Source organism: Dermacentor albipictus, chromosome 7 (assembly GCF_038994185.2).
Source record: "Dermacentor albipictus isolate Rhodes 1998 colony chromosome 7, USDA_Dalb.pri_finalv2, whole genome shotgun sequence".
Taxonomy (NCBI): domain Eukaryota; kingdom Metazoa; phylum Arthropoda; class Arachnida; order Ixodida; family Ixodidae; genus Dermacentor; species Dermacentor albipictus.
Window position 1 is genome coordinate 130,014,116 of NC_091827.1, and position 13,584 is coordinate 130,027,699.

The following is a 13,584-nucleotide window of genomic DNA, read 5'->3' on the forward strand; positions in this document are numbered from 1 at the left end:
TGCTTCACATTCTACGGCGTCCATAGTTTCAACAGCTGTTGAGGAATCTCGCGGCACATCACTACTGGGAGAAAGCGGTGGTGGTGACAAAAGCCTGGATCTGCTAGCCTGCCCGACGGTATCAAAGTGAAAATATTCAACTGGAATCCAACTGGTTTCTACTGGCATTGACTGGGACGAATTGGTTCCGGTATGAAACCAACTGGTCTCCGTTACAGGCCAACCGGTTCCAGTTAGAAACCAACTGCGGTGCAACTGGTTCCAGCTGGGATGCAACTGGAACCATCACCAGTTGGGTTCCAATGGAACCTGAGCCAGCTGTACTAGAAACAAGTGGTTCCATTTGGATTCTAACTGGAACTTTGACCTGTCAACTGGTCAAGTGATCCAAGTGATATTTTGACAAGTACTCGTGCAACTGTTAACATAAAAAAGATGAGTTAAGTGACATAACGCTGCAACAAGTGCAACATTAGAAATTGGTTTTATACGACACAAGATTTATTTATATGGATGACCGAATCATGCAGGATACAGTTGCGCAAATGCGGAGCACGTTGCCTTGACACGTACGCGTGCTTTAGTTTCAGCGCACTAAAGTTGTGAAAGTTGGCCATAATCTTTAGTTGTCCAATGAGACATTGGTTCATCTCGTGACATTAGGCTGCGCGCCTGACCGACACCGCTGCGTTATGGTGATGCTGCACCAACTATGTTCCACTGACGTCGTTGTCTAACTAAGCGCTAGTGATCTGAATGGTATTTAGGGGAAACAACGTGCTTTCAACACAGCGATTACGTCCCTACGACAAAAAATAAAAATAAATGCAAGTGGTTCCTTATCACAAAGAAATGCAAGTGGTTCCTTATCACAAAGGTGTAAATACGGCAGCATAGTGTCATTGACTCAAGTGTTGTACTGCGCGACGTTTGTACACATACAATGCTTGCGAGTTTGGTGCTTGTTTTTGAGCCCCATAAACTGCGAGTCAAACGCGTTGGTTTTTCTTACATCACTCGCCGAAGGTTCCACCGTAATCGATGATGCCCGCATTACTTCAAGAAAGTACTATACAGTTCGTGTGACGCATACAATCTGATTACTCTAGATTCGGCGAGAACGTATATACACAACAAATAGAAGCAACGACAACATTCGAGTAAGTTCCAATCACGCAGACGCGTCTCGCGCTGAGCGATAAATTTCAGTTGCTAGCAGGTGAGTGCAATTACTGAGCAAAGGATAAACGAGTACGCGTGTCAATATGAACCATTGCCGTGCAAGACTTGTGCTTTGAATAGCGCTCAGACGTATGAAGCGTATACTAGCGCGTATCTGTAGCTCTGCCTAACGTGTAACAGAAGGGCATACAGGGCGTGCTTGCATTGCAAATGCGTATTCCCAAAAAAAAAGCAGTGGCATAATAGAGCCATATGTAGGCATAAAGATTAGATGTGATGCACAAGAGCTACAAAACATCAGACAGCTCATACGCTATATGTCTGAATTTTTTATTAGAAAACGTCAGAGCACAAACTGTGCGATTGTGCTAGTGATGCAGAATTCAGAAGCATGAGCTCCGGATGAAATATGATCTCAATTAAAAGCCTGCCGTGCAAGATTGCCGCTTCAGTTGTCAATATGAGAAATAATGAAGACTTTTCTCTACTTGCAGCTCCTGCCACTGTTACTGGCACATTCGATCAAAGCATGCTCATAATGAAACTTGTTTTCTTATGCGGCATTTAAATTTGCACACAACATTGATCGCATACAATGGCACATGAAACAGGATCTCGCACTTCTGAATACTTGATCACAAAAATGTCTCCTGCGAGGTTTTTGATGTGTAACACTGGTATCTCAGTGGTCAACTGTGTCATGATCTACTCATATTAATAGCCGCAGTTACAGCCAAACAGGAGCTATTTGTCATTGCGTACTATTTATATGGCCAATTGCTTCTGCTCAAGGGCAATTTTGGCTTTACATCAGGTCATGCTGTATTATGTGTATACTGATACACCAGTATCTGTGTGATGTAGAAGTAAGATTTTTGGTACATTTGTTTGTATGAAGTAGTGATGGCTTTTTTACTGAATGCATACAAACACTTCTTTCAGATGGTCATGTGCAAGTGCTACGAAATGTGTAAACGTTTCCCACGTCTTCAAGGGAGCATTGAAGATGTTTCATCGCTAAACGCAAGCTGTAAGTGTTACAATAAATGTCAAGTTTCAACACCAAGCTCCTTCGGCTGCATAAAGTTCACTGAACCGGCTGGTTCTTTGCGACATGCGATGGCAACCTCAAAGATGCATACAATTAAGCTATGACCAGCTTGAATCGAATTTGTATGTAAACGTTTGCCTGTGGTTCCTGCTGGCCGTGGCTCACTATTCATATTGCACAATCGATGCCAGTTGCAATAGGAACAACTGTAACCTGCTCAAGGGGGGGGCAACTCGGACTAGTTGCAAAGGGGACCAACTGGAACCAGTTGCAATGGGGACCAACTGGAACCAGTTACAATGGGAACCAATTGGAACCAGGTGCATTCCCAGTTGCAAATTTTCATCTGGGCAGAAAGCAGTTTTCTTTTCGCGACACACTGAAGTCTGTCGTTCGGCTTTCTTTTTTTTTTTTTGCTGGGGCCTTGGCGTTTCCAAAGGCAAACACACTCGGTACTGCGTCAACGCGGAGGTATACGCCGACCGCCGACATTGTTCGGCAAGTACCTGTCGGCGGTGAAGTGATTCGAGCACACTTTATTGTGTTTCATCACGACAAAAGCTTCCTTTCTTAATGGCTTAATTCTTAATAGCTACACTATATTTTTTCTTCGGATGCGGATCCTTGGGAAAACAGAAGAATGACACCTACAAGGCGATAAAAGCGACATAAGATGCGCGCAAGAGACGCAACAAATATAAAACGAAGTGTATGCATATCCAGACTTGCCTTAACGCCATTGTCGTCCAAAAATCCTCGCAAAGCGGCACGCAACAATGACCAACAAAAGCGGTGTGTCCTGTGTGCCTTCTTTCGTGTCGTGGGTTTCTTTGCTCTAAAAATATTACCACGCGACGATGCACAGGCATGTTACAGAATGCTGAGGAGAACGACATTCAGCTGCAATCCATTAAGCAGGCAGACGAAAACTTCGGTGCTCAGGATAGTTTTGTTCGCCGATTCGCTTCGTCAGTGCCCGGAGACGTAGAGATCGCCCAGCTATTGGCGGCGTCTCACCGAACCAATAAATACGTGAGGAAAAGAAGGCCGCGCCCAGAATATTCTGGAATCACATAAAATTATTAGGCAAGAAGTCCGGGACAATACAACATATCCAAGATGAAGATGGAAACAAACTGGAAGGGGACGCGGCACTAAAATACATCTGAAAAATAACAGCCGAATATTTCCAAACCAATGACGAGGTTGTAGTTGAGGAGAAAAGGGGCATGAAAGAGAACCAGATTCGAAGTGAAAGTAGGAAGGAGGAAAGATTAACAACTAGATGAGATTTTTACTCAGAAAACCAGCTGGAAATAGTAACTCAACAAATTGAGGAAGTAATTTATGAGGATATTGAAACAGACTGGACATACACAAATTTAACATGGCTATTCAAGCTTGAGCTAGCTTGCTAAGGTACGAGTCAGGCCCAAAGAAAAAGAAGACGGAAGCCCAAGAGCTGGTGGGACGACGAGGTTAAGAAGGTCATAGAGAAATGTCGGGAAGCTTCCAGGGAACACAGATATTCTAAGAGGGGTGAACAAGAAGCTGACGTGGACAGAAAGTGGGATAACTTGAACTGTAGAAGGCAAGAATCACATTTGATCAATGAGAAGATTAGAAGAAAGGGGACCCAACGGTTGTCAGAAATAAACAAAAAGGATAGAAAAGCAGCTAAGAAAATTAGGAACCATGTCAATTGCCTGAGTAACAAGACTTGCCTAGAGCAGAGGTTCAATGTTACAGTTCAAGGTGTTCGTCTAGAAGGCGATGAGGCAGTCGAACGTATAAGAACAACAATGACAGAAAAATATAAACAACGAAATGTTTCATGTACTCTATCAGGCGAAGATAGAACAGTTAGCGCAGTGGATCCACTTGAACAAAGCGAGTGGGAAAGGACAGAGAATACGGCACGTCGACAGGACTTGATGGCATCCCAGTTTTGTTAATAAAGATATTGCGGCCAAAATATAAGCAAGCATTAAGACAAGTAGTGAGCAAAACGATAATAGACGGTAAAGCCCCCGATGGGTAGAGTCTAAGCAGAATGAACATGACATACAAAGGAAAGGGGGAGAAAGCACGACATAAACAACTGCCGTCCCATAGCAGTGACGTCAGTGGTTTACAGGCTGGTGAAGCAGATTGTAAAGGACAGACTGCAGGCATAGGGTGGAGGACGAGGAGGTGCTGGGGGAACTGCAAAATGGGCTCCGGAAACAAAGGAGGTTAGAGGAGAGTCTGTTCTCATTGACGCTGTGTATCGAAATAGCCAAAAGGAACACAGGCCCCTATGGCTAGCATTTCCGGATATCAAGGGAGCCTATGACAGTGTAATCAAAGAGGATTTGTGTGACATATTGGGCACACTTGATCTGGAACATGGAATAACTAATCTGTTTAAAAGATACCTATAGAAGTAATGAAGTGCTTATAAAATTAAAGAAAAGGTATCTGAGCCTATATATATACAGCGGGGGCTTAGGCAGGGGTGTCTTCTGTCGGCTTTGCGTTCATGTTGTATCTACAAGGGTTAGAAACCAATTTAGGGGGGGCCGGACTCGGCTTCAACCTTTATTTTTTCAAGCAAGGAGAATGGATTGAACAGTCCTTGCCAGGACTGATATACGTGGACGAAATTGTACTTATGGTAGACAACAAGGAAGATTTGCAGCGATTGATGGACATTTTCAGTAACGAGAGAGACAGGGTTAAAGTTTAGTAACGAAAAATTGGCACTCATTTTTCATGACAGTCAGGGAGGCGAACGTAGGATACAGGAGCTGTTATGCTGGCGGTAGTGGATAAGTACAAATATATGGCGTGTGGTTAAAAATTGGGCTGAATACTTTTTGAAACTTGCAAAATCTGTAATGACTAAAGTTAGCAGGAATGCAGCTGTGATGTAGAATAGGGCACTGTAGAATTACAATAGTGACACATGTACTTCTTTATCGAGTGAGCGCGTTGCATCGCCTAACAAATGTTAGCGCTCAGCGCAGGACGCGCCTGCATGTATCGGAAGGTTCTGGAATGTTATCAAAAGTTTTCTCCGCTGTCTGTTGTCGCGGGACCTTGTGTAATCTGATTGCATGTAGGCGCGACGCGAATGGTATAAAACTTCCTGGAAGACACGCAGGCGCCAGCGATTAATCTGGAACGTTCGATGGGTCATATATATATGCATACGCGCTTCGCGCAATGATCACATTTTGACAACCGCCAACCGTGTACGCCGCTATCGTTCTCTCTTTTGAGCACAGCCTCTTTTTGAGGGAACAAGCTCGCTCAATAAAACGCTAGTTTCATCATTCGCAGTTTTGCTGCTTTCTTGACCGTCACTACCACGTAATATCTGGTGGAGGGACTCTTCGTTCATGTACCAGACGCCCTCGACAAGCCGTGATCCAAATCTGGACCGCAAAGACAATGCCAACGTCTTCCCGGACCATCGAGCAAGCCGCCGGCTACAACAGCTGCCCCCGGAGCACGCAATTCTACCTGAGATGACCAGCAAAATCGTAGCCAAGACAACCCCAATGGCGGCCGCAGCGTCCCCCATCGTTCTGCAACAGCTAGAGAGCCACCGACCTTTCATGGGTCATCGTCTGAAGACCCAAAAACCTCGCCGCAGGGGCGTCTGCGTCAGCAGGCGTTTGGTGTGCGAATACCCGAGCACATGAGGTTTGACACCTCTCGCGTGTAGCCGTGCGCGGCTTAGCCCAGTCCGAGGAAAGGGGGATCCTGGGGGTTGAGCCGATGCCGGGTGTTCGGACCTTTAAAGCCTCCTGGCGCAGGCAATACACCTCTTTGGCCTCTGCTTCACGTAGACGGCACCTCTGCACTGAACCACGTGGAGGAAACCGGCAGTCGCCTTTTCCTGTCTCTCCCCACCCTCATCTTCGTCTTTCTCTTCAACTTTTATTCTTTCCTGTCCTCTCATCTCTTCCGTTCACTCCGACTTTTCCTGGCGGCAAGGGCTAACCTGGTGTGGCGGTCCTACTTAGGGTATACCATATTGGGTTGTAGTAACGGCATACTGCTGGCGCTGTACGGACTTGTTTACGTGTTCTGCCACGTCCCCTTCTTAGGCTCCATGGAGGGTGTCAGACGCCGTTGCCGAACAAGTCACTTCTTTCCTTGGGATCCTCGAACCCTTCTTCAACCGATCGTGCCTAAAGGGTACGCACCGACGCAGCCTGGCTATCCTGGCCCAAAAACAAAGAAACTTTACTGAAATTCCACGCCCTTCACTGTGAGCAATCATCTCCAAAAGCTAGAGCAATTTCACCATTTCTTGTGGCAAAGTGTCTAAAAGAGACCATTGGAACTGGTTATAATATAACAAAGATGGCAAGTGGGGATTTGCTCCTCGAACTAAAAGACAAGGAACAATACAACAGACTCGCACACCTCGTAGCCCTTGGTAGTATCCGTGTTTCTGTAAGCGCACACCGAACTATGAACACAGTAGAAGGTGTAGTATCAGATGAAGACTTAATGACATTGAATGAAGAATTCCTGAATGGATAGTAGGACCAAGGCGTAATAAATGTGCAGCGCATCAAAATCAGACGGAACGACAACGAAATCCCAACAAAGCATTTGATACTCACTTTCAGCTCAACTACTTTTACCCGAGACTCTTGAAACCGGCTATGTAAAACTTCATGTTCGACCTTACATTCCGAATCCGTGACGTTGCTTCAAATGTCACAGATTTCGTCACGTATCCCACAGCTGCGGAGGGCAGCTATGTGCGCAAAGTGCGGCATAACCGGCCACTCTACTGACGACTGCAATAATGATGAAGTACCTTGTGCTAACTGCGACTGCAGTCGCCCTGCATAATCCAGAGCTTGTCCAGCCTGGAAGAATGAAAAGCAAATAATTACTGTAAAAGTTAAGGAGAATATAACATTCCGTGAAGCACGATAACGGATCTCCGCGTTATTCTTACCGAAATCATCTTTCTCTGAAATGGTGCAACGGGGAGTGGCACTAGAACGGCCTCTGGCGGCAGCCCGCACCACGCCTAGCGTGCCCAGGCTAACGCCACCCGCCCCTACGGTGGGAGCAGCCAACGCCGCCCTGCCATCTCTCAAAGTGCCCCCACCAGTGGCCTCTTCAAGCTCCAGTAGCAGCCAGGTCACCACAGAGGCAACAGGGGTCCTGACGACCTGCGGCCCAGTGGGGGGCGAAGACGTCATCGCTTGAGATGAAGTCTACGCGACGCACATACCGCTCTCTGGAGTGTGTGTCCAGTGCCTCGCAAGTGGCTATGGACACCAGTCCAAGCCAAACGGCGCAGGCAGTGTCGAAGGTGCGGCGAGGTTCTCTTGACCGCTCCAAAAACGACAAAACATTATTTAGAGGGCCTAACAAAGGCTCTGTAAAGTACGTCACTCTCCTCTCTTTTGAGACACACAGCACAATTTTTTTCAACATGGACGACACGATATAGTGGAATGTTAGAGGACTGCAAAGAAATCTAGATGACGTCCAAGAAATTATCTGTAAGTTTAATCCTAAGGTACTGTGTGTGCAAGAAACACATCTATCTTCCAGGCACACCAACTTGCTCCGAAAATACATGACTCTTCGGAAAGACCGCGAGGATGCTGTCGCATCATCTGGCGGTGTAGCCATCATTGCTGATAGAAGCGTAGCGTGTGAGCATTTGAAGCTCCAAATGCCCTTGAGGCAGTGGCCGTTCCGAGCCGTACTTTTAAATAAACTCATTACCATCTGCTCTTTTTATATGCCACCGTATTTTCAACTTCACAGATGCGACTTGGAATCATGAATAGATGAGCTCCCAAAGCCCTATCTGATTCTTGGTGATAGTAATGTGCACAGCAGTTTGTGGGGCGAGTCACGCTGTGATGCGCGAGGTCGCGTTATTGAAAAACTGTTTTTTTTTCCTCTGGAGCATCTCTTAAACACGAAGGAGCCCACGTATTTTAACCTGGCTAACAAGTCATACTCGGCCATAGATCTCAATATTTTATCGCCGACACTTTTACCCTATATTAAATGGAATGTGCTTAATAACTCGTATGGGAGTGACCACTTCCCAATAATCCTAAGTACGCCTAAACAAGATCAACTTATCACGCAGGCCTCTTGTTGGAAGGTTGACTCAGCCGATTGGGAACGGTGCCGAACTCTTACGCACATGGCGTGGACTGAGATGTCCAGTATAACCATAGATGATGCTGTTACATATTTCACAGCTTTTATACTTGATGCCGCCTGTAAATGCATTACTAAAGCGAGCTGCATGGGGTCCAAGCGGCGTGTTCCCTGGTGGAACAATGCATGTAGGCAAGCACGGAGGAACCAGAACAAAGCGTGGGCGCTGCTTCGTGATTCTCCAACAGCAGAAAATCTGGAAAACTTTCAGCATGTCCAATCCCAGGGAAGGATAACGCGCCGACAAGCAAGACGAGAGTGTTGGGCAAAGTTTATACCAAGCATCAACTCGTACACATATGAGAGAAACGTCTGGAATAGAGTGAAGAAAGTTAATGGGCAACAAACGTATTCCCGGCCCTTAGTAGATAGCCCCGGAGAAAGCCTGGAAGACCACGGAAACTTTCTAGGTGCACATTTTGAACACATATCGAGGTTCTCACACTACTCTGAAACCTTCCTAAAGTACAAAACGCGAATAGAACAGCAAAAGTTAGAAAGAAAATGTGCAAACAGTGTGGCGTACAATGAACCATTCTGTATGGCGGAACTGGTGGCAGCAGTGAACTCTTGTAATACATCCGCCCCAGGTTCAGACCGCCTAATATATGAGATGTTGAAACAAACAGAGGGGCGAGAGCCCCTCTGTTTGGAAGGAGGCTATTTTAATACCAATTCTGAAGCACGGAAAGGACCCTTCCTCTCTATCGAGTTAGAGACCTATAGCATTAACATGTTGCCTCTGCAAAGTATTCGAAAAAATTATTAACTGTCGCCTACTACACATTCTCGAATCAAACAAATTGCTCCACCCATACCAGTGCGGGTTTCGGGAGGGTCGATGCACCAGTGACCATCTCATACTTATCGTGGCACATATCTGTGAAGCTTTTTTTTTTCATAAGCAGTTTTTCTAAGCTGTAGTCCCTGATATTGAGAACGCCTATGATACCAAGTGGCGGTTTGGGATATTGAGAGACCTCTCACACTTAGGCATACGCGGTAATATGTATAATGTTATCGAAAGTTATCTGTCTAATCGTGCATACCGTGTTCGAGTGGGCAATGTTTTGTCACGGAAATTTGTACAGGAAACTGGAGCGCCACAGGCCGGGGTGCTGAGCTGCACGCTCATTATAGTAAAAATACATATACCACATACCACGTAACATCTTCTACTCAACATATGTTGACCATGTGCAGATAGGATTTCAATCAAGTTCTCTCGCAATCTATGAGCGACAGGTCTAGCTTGGTCTTAACAAGGTCTCCAAATGGGCTGATGAGAACGGGCTGAGACTTGACCCACAAAAATGCACCTGTGTCATTTTCTCTAGAAAACGAGGCCTGAACCGTGATCCTGAAATTGTGTTGCATGGTGATCGTCCGCCTTAAACAGGGAACAAACTTTAGGCATAATTTTAGACGCGAAATTAACCTTTCTACAGCACATAAGTATTTTGAAAACAAACATGTGAAAACAATGAATATCTTAAATGAGCTGTCACGCACAACCTGAGGTAGTGCTAGAAAATGTCTTATGAACTTGTATAAAAGCCTCACACACACACGACTAGTCTATGGAACCATAGTTTACCAGTCGACTCCGGCGCCCGCGGCGTAGCCGGGCAGGGCACGACGGCGGATACAACACGTACACCCCTTCAAGACTCAAGTACAGCAAGTATCTTGTAACCTCTGGCACCTGTGAAACCAGCTTGGTTTCTTGCTGAAGCAAATGTCTTCTAACTGCTTTTGTACCTGTAAGCACTTCAGTAATGTGCGTGGCTGCAACTGCTTAAGTGATCCTTTAGTAATTTTATTGATGGCCAGGGTATCTATAGAATATTGACACGTGAATTCGTTTATCCTTATCGGGTGAGCGCTTTTAACGTCTAAGAAATGTTATCGCGCAGCGCAGGACGCGTCTACATGTATCGGAAGTTTCTAGAATGTTATCGATACTTCCATCCGTTGTCCGTTGTCGCCGAACCTTGTGTAATCTGATTGCATGCATGCGCGTCGCGAATGGCGTACAAATTTGTGGAAGGCACGCGGGTCGCAGCGATTACTCTGGAACATTGCAATGCTACCACCTTAGTGTACGTGTTCACTTTCAAGCATTAGTGAGCCTGTCTGAAAGATGAGGCCAAATGCCATTTTTTTTTGTTTCTCTCACTCAGCATCAACGATGTTCAAATAAAGTAAACTAAGGCAACCGGGTCTGAATTCCCTTCAAATTTATTGCGGTAAGCATGCAAACATTGCTTTTCGTTGGTATTTATTGCCATTTCTCGGCGTTATCGATGCCATAAAAATGGCTCAGCACCAGCGCGCTGACCCTGAGCTGCTGCCGCTGATCGAGCACTTTCAAGGAGTTGAAGGTGTTTTACCCCGCTCGCTCGTGCGCGGCTTATCATCACACTACTTGCACAACAACATCCTTTACAGGAAAAACTGCGGAAGCGGTCCCAATACGTACCTCCTTGTCGTGTCGTCGGCGCTGCGCCAAGACATTTTGCAAGCGTGCCATGATTAGCCATGCGCGGGACACCTGGGATTCGCTAAGACATTAGCAAGGATACGACAGAAGTATTACTGGCCCCGGCTTTATTCTTCTGTACAAAGGTACGTGAACACCTGCCGCGATTGTCAGCGCCGCAAGAAACCACCAGTCAAACAGGCCGGCTTTCTCCATCTTGTAGACCCTCCTTAAGCACCGTTCCAACAAATAGGAATGGATCTACTTGGGTCATTCCCGCTGACCTCTTCACGCAACAGATGGATAGTCGTCGCTACCGATTACTTAACCCGGTACGCCGAAACCGAAGCTATCCCTCAAACAAACTCGTATGAAGTGGCCAAGTTCTTTGTACGCCACATCGTCCTATGACACGGTGCACCGTCTGTTGTCATCACCGACCGTGGTACAGCATTTACAGCGGAACGTATGCAGGATGTTGTCCAGCTGACGCATTGCTCTCACCGCAAGAGCACTGCGTATCACCCTCAAACCAATGAATTAACTGAACGTCTGAACAGAACGCTGGCTGATATGCTCTCCATGTATGTCGATGTAAAGCACAAGACCTGGGACGAAATTTTACCCTATGTGACTTTCGCGTATAACACTGATGTACAGGAGGCTACACAGTTTACGCCGTTCGAACTTGTATACGGGCGCAACGTCACGTCAACATTTGACGCCATGCTACCTCTGGCTGAGAACAGCCCGACCAGCGAACACGCGGAAGAGTTCGTACAAAGAGCACGCCAGCTTGCTCTCATCCGGAGCCAACAGCATACAGACACCCTGCGCTACAACCAGGGTCGACGCGACGTCCATTACAATACCGACACCTGCTTGTGGGTCTGGACGCCCGTCCGTCGCCGTGGACTCCCGGAAAAGTTGATCTGCCAGTATTTTGGTCCCTACAAGTTTACGAGCCGCCTCAGTGACGTGACCTACGAAGTCGTCTCCTGCAGTTCTGACCCCGGTTCGCTCCGTCGTCGTCCTCGCGCTGAAGTTGTTCATGTAGTACGCATGAAACCATACTTGCGCGTGCGTGAACGCCGAGATGCACCTGAGGAGCTCCACTTCTTATGTCGCTGAAAGAACTTTGTGACGCGACGGAGACGGTCGCTTTTCGCATGGGGGCAATTAGCAAAAAGATGTGCGGCTCCCACACCGCAGAACGGCGCGTGCAAAGGTCGGCGCCATGAAAGACGATGAAGTGCGTAAGCTGCACGCTTTTCTTCTGGCCCGCCATTAAAGAGAAACGTCTCTTTTGTAACACTCCGTCTCCAACTTACGTTACAATATTAACTAAAACATTTTTTGTGTACGGAAGCTCGGGCAATGCGAGAAAAACACACCAACGGAATAAAGCCATAAAATGTCCTCTTATCCTGTGATTCACATGTTCACTGAAAAAAAAATAAAGTGACAGATATGTAAGACAGTTGCTCAAACGAACATGCTTTATTTTTGGTTTATAGAGACACCCACGCGTTTCATGGAAGTTCACTTTGCTGTCAGGATCACTTGTCAACTTTTGAACTAATGCCATAATTAGGGTAGAGGCTTGGACAAGTTGGACGTGGCTCATAAAGGCAATGTTTGCGCAGCCCACGAATGTAGGAATGTCATTTCGTACATTCGTGCGCTATACAAACATCGCCGTTATACTGCCACATATGTGCAACCGAAATCACCACTAAATAGAAGAACCTTATTGACTCACGAGTTCCCTTTAACATTTAATCTGCACTGATGAAGCAGCGAAAAGAAATTTCACACCGTTCTCATTTGGCTACAACCTGTACATCCAGCAGGTATTACGTAGAATAAATGCACAAAGGAAAGCCGCATGTGCGCAAAAACCAGAAAGCTGTACTGCAATAGTCAAAGACCTAACCCACCCAAAAGTTGCAGCCATAGAAGTTTGTTTTGATGTGGTGATGCACACTATGAGAGGCTATACAGACAGCCGTGACAGAACATGTAGACTAGTCTGACCAAGGGGAGAGAGTACTATAAAGCATTGACAGTCGCTAAGATTGCAACATTCTCAGGGGTCACGTCCGGCGTAATGAAGTAAACCAGGCGGGAGTTCAACTTTGCCGACAAGTACCTCGCCCTGGCTGTGTCGAGCAGGAGCTTGCAACGACGGCCCACTTCGGTGCGGCGTTCCACGGAAAGGCCCATGCATAGATACCTGCAGGCATTCAAAAAAGGCACATGGCTCACGAAGCGTGCAGTGATTTTCAGAATGGCATGCTGCAAAAGACTACTGGTGCCGTTCATCCCTCTGAGATAGCTTTTGTTCCATGCCCATAGGGCCAATGTGCACACGGCAACTCCCCTTACGCGCGTCGCAAGAATACACAATAAAGTGTAATAACGTTTGCCTCGGCACAATCTTTGTGCAATTACTCGAGTGTTATTTACATACAGGTTAGATTTCAGGAAGAAATATAATATATTTATAATATATATAATATATTTTATAAATATATTTCTGTATAAAAAATATGTGGCAACCATACACCTCTTAGCGAGGGCCTGTTTTCGGGTATGGTGTTCCTCGTATGCCGCAGTTACGACTCACTGAGAAAAGATACCCGCTCATGGCCAAGAGCCTTCATAA

At 46.3% G+C, this 13,584-nt stretch overlaps 1 protein-coding gene across 3 annotated transcripts in view; it reads right to left on the reverse strand.

Moving 5' to 3' along the window:
- Positions 1-12,397: 12,397 nt before the first annotated feature.
- Positions 12,398-13,584, reverse strand: part of LOC135895964 (tRNA:m(4)X modification enzyme TRM13 homolog) — a 409,379-nt gene continuing 408,192 nt past the window's right edge. For all 3 annotated transcript variants that reach the window (XM_065424240.1, XM_065424239.1, XM_065424238.1), the window contains one exon: positions 12,398-13,152. In XM_065424240.1, the coding sequence (XP_065280312.1) occupies positions 13,049-13,152 (104 nt within the window). In that variant the 3' untranslated portion in view covers positions 12,398-13,048. The remainder of the gene's footprint in view (positions 13,153-13,584) is intronic.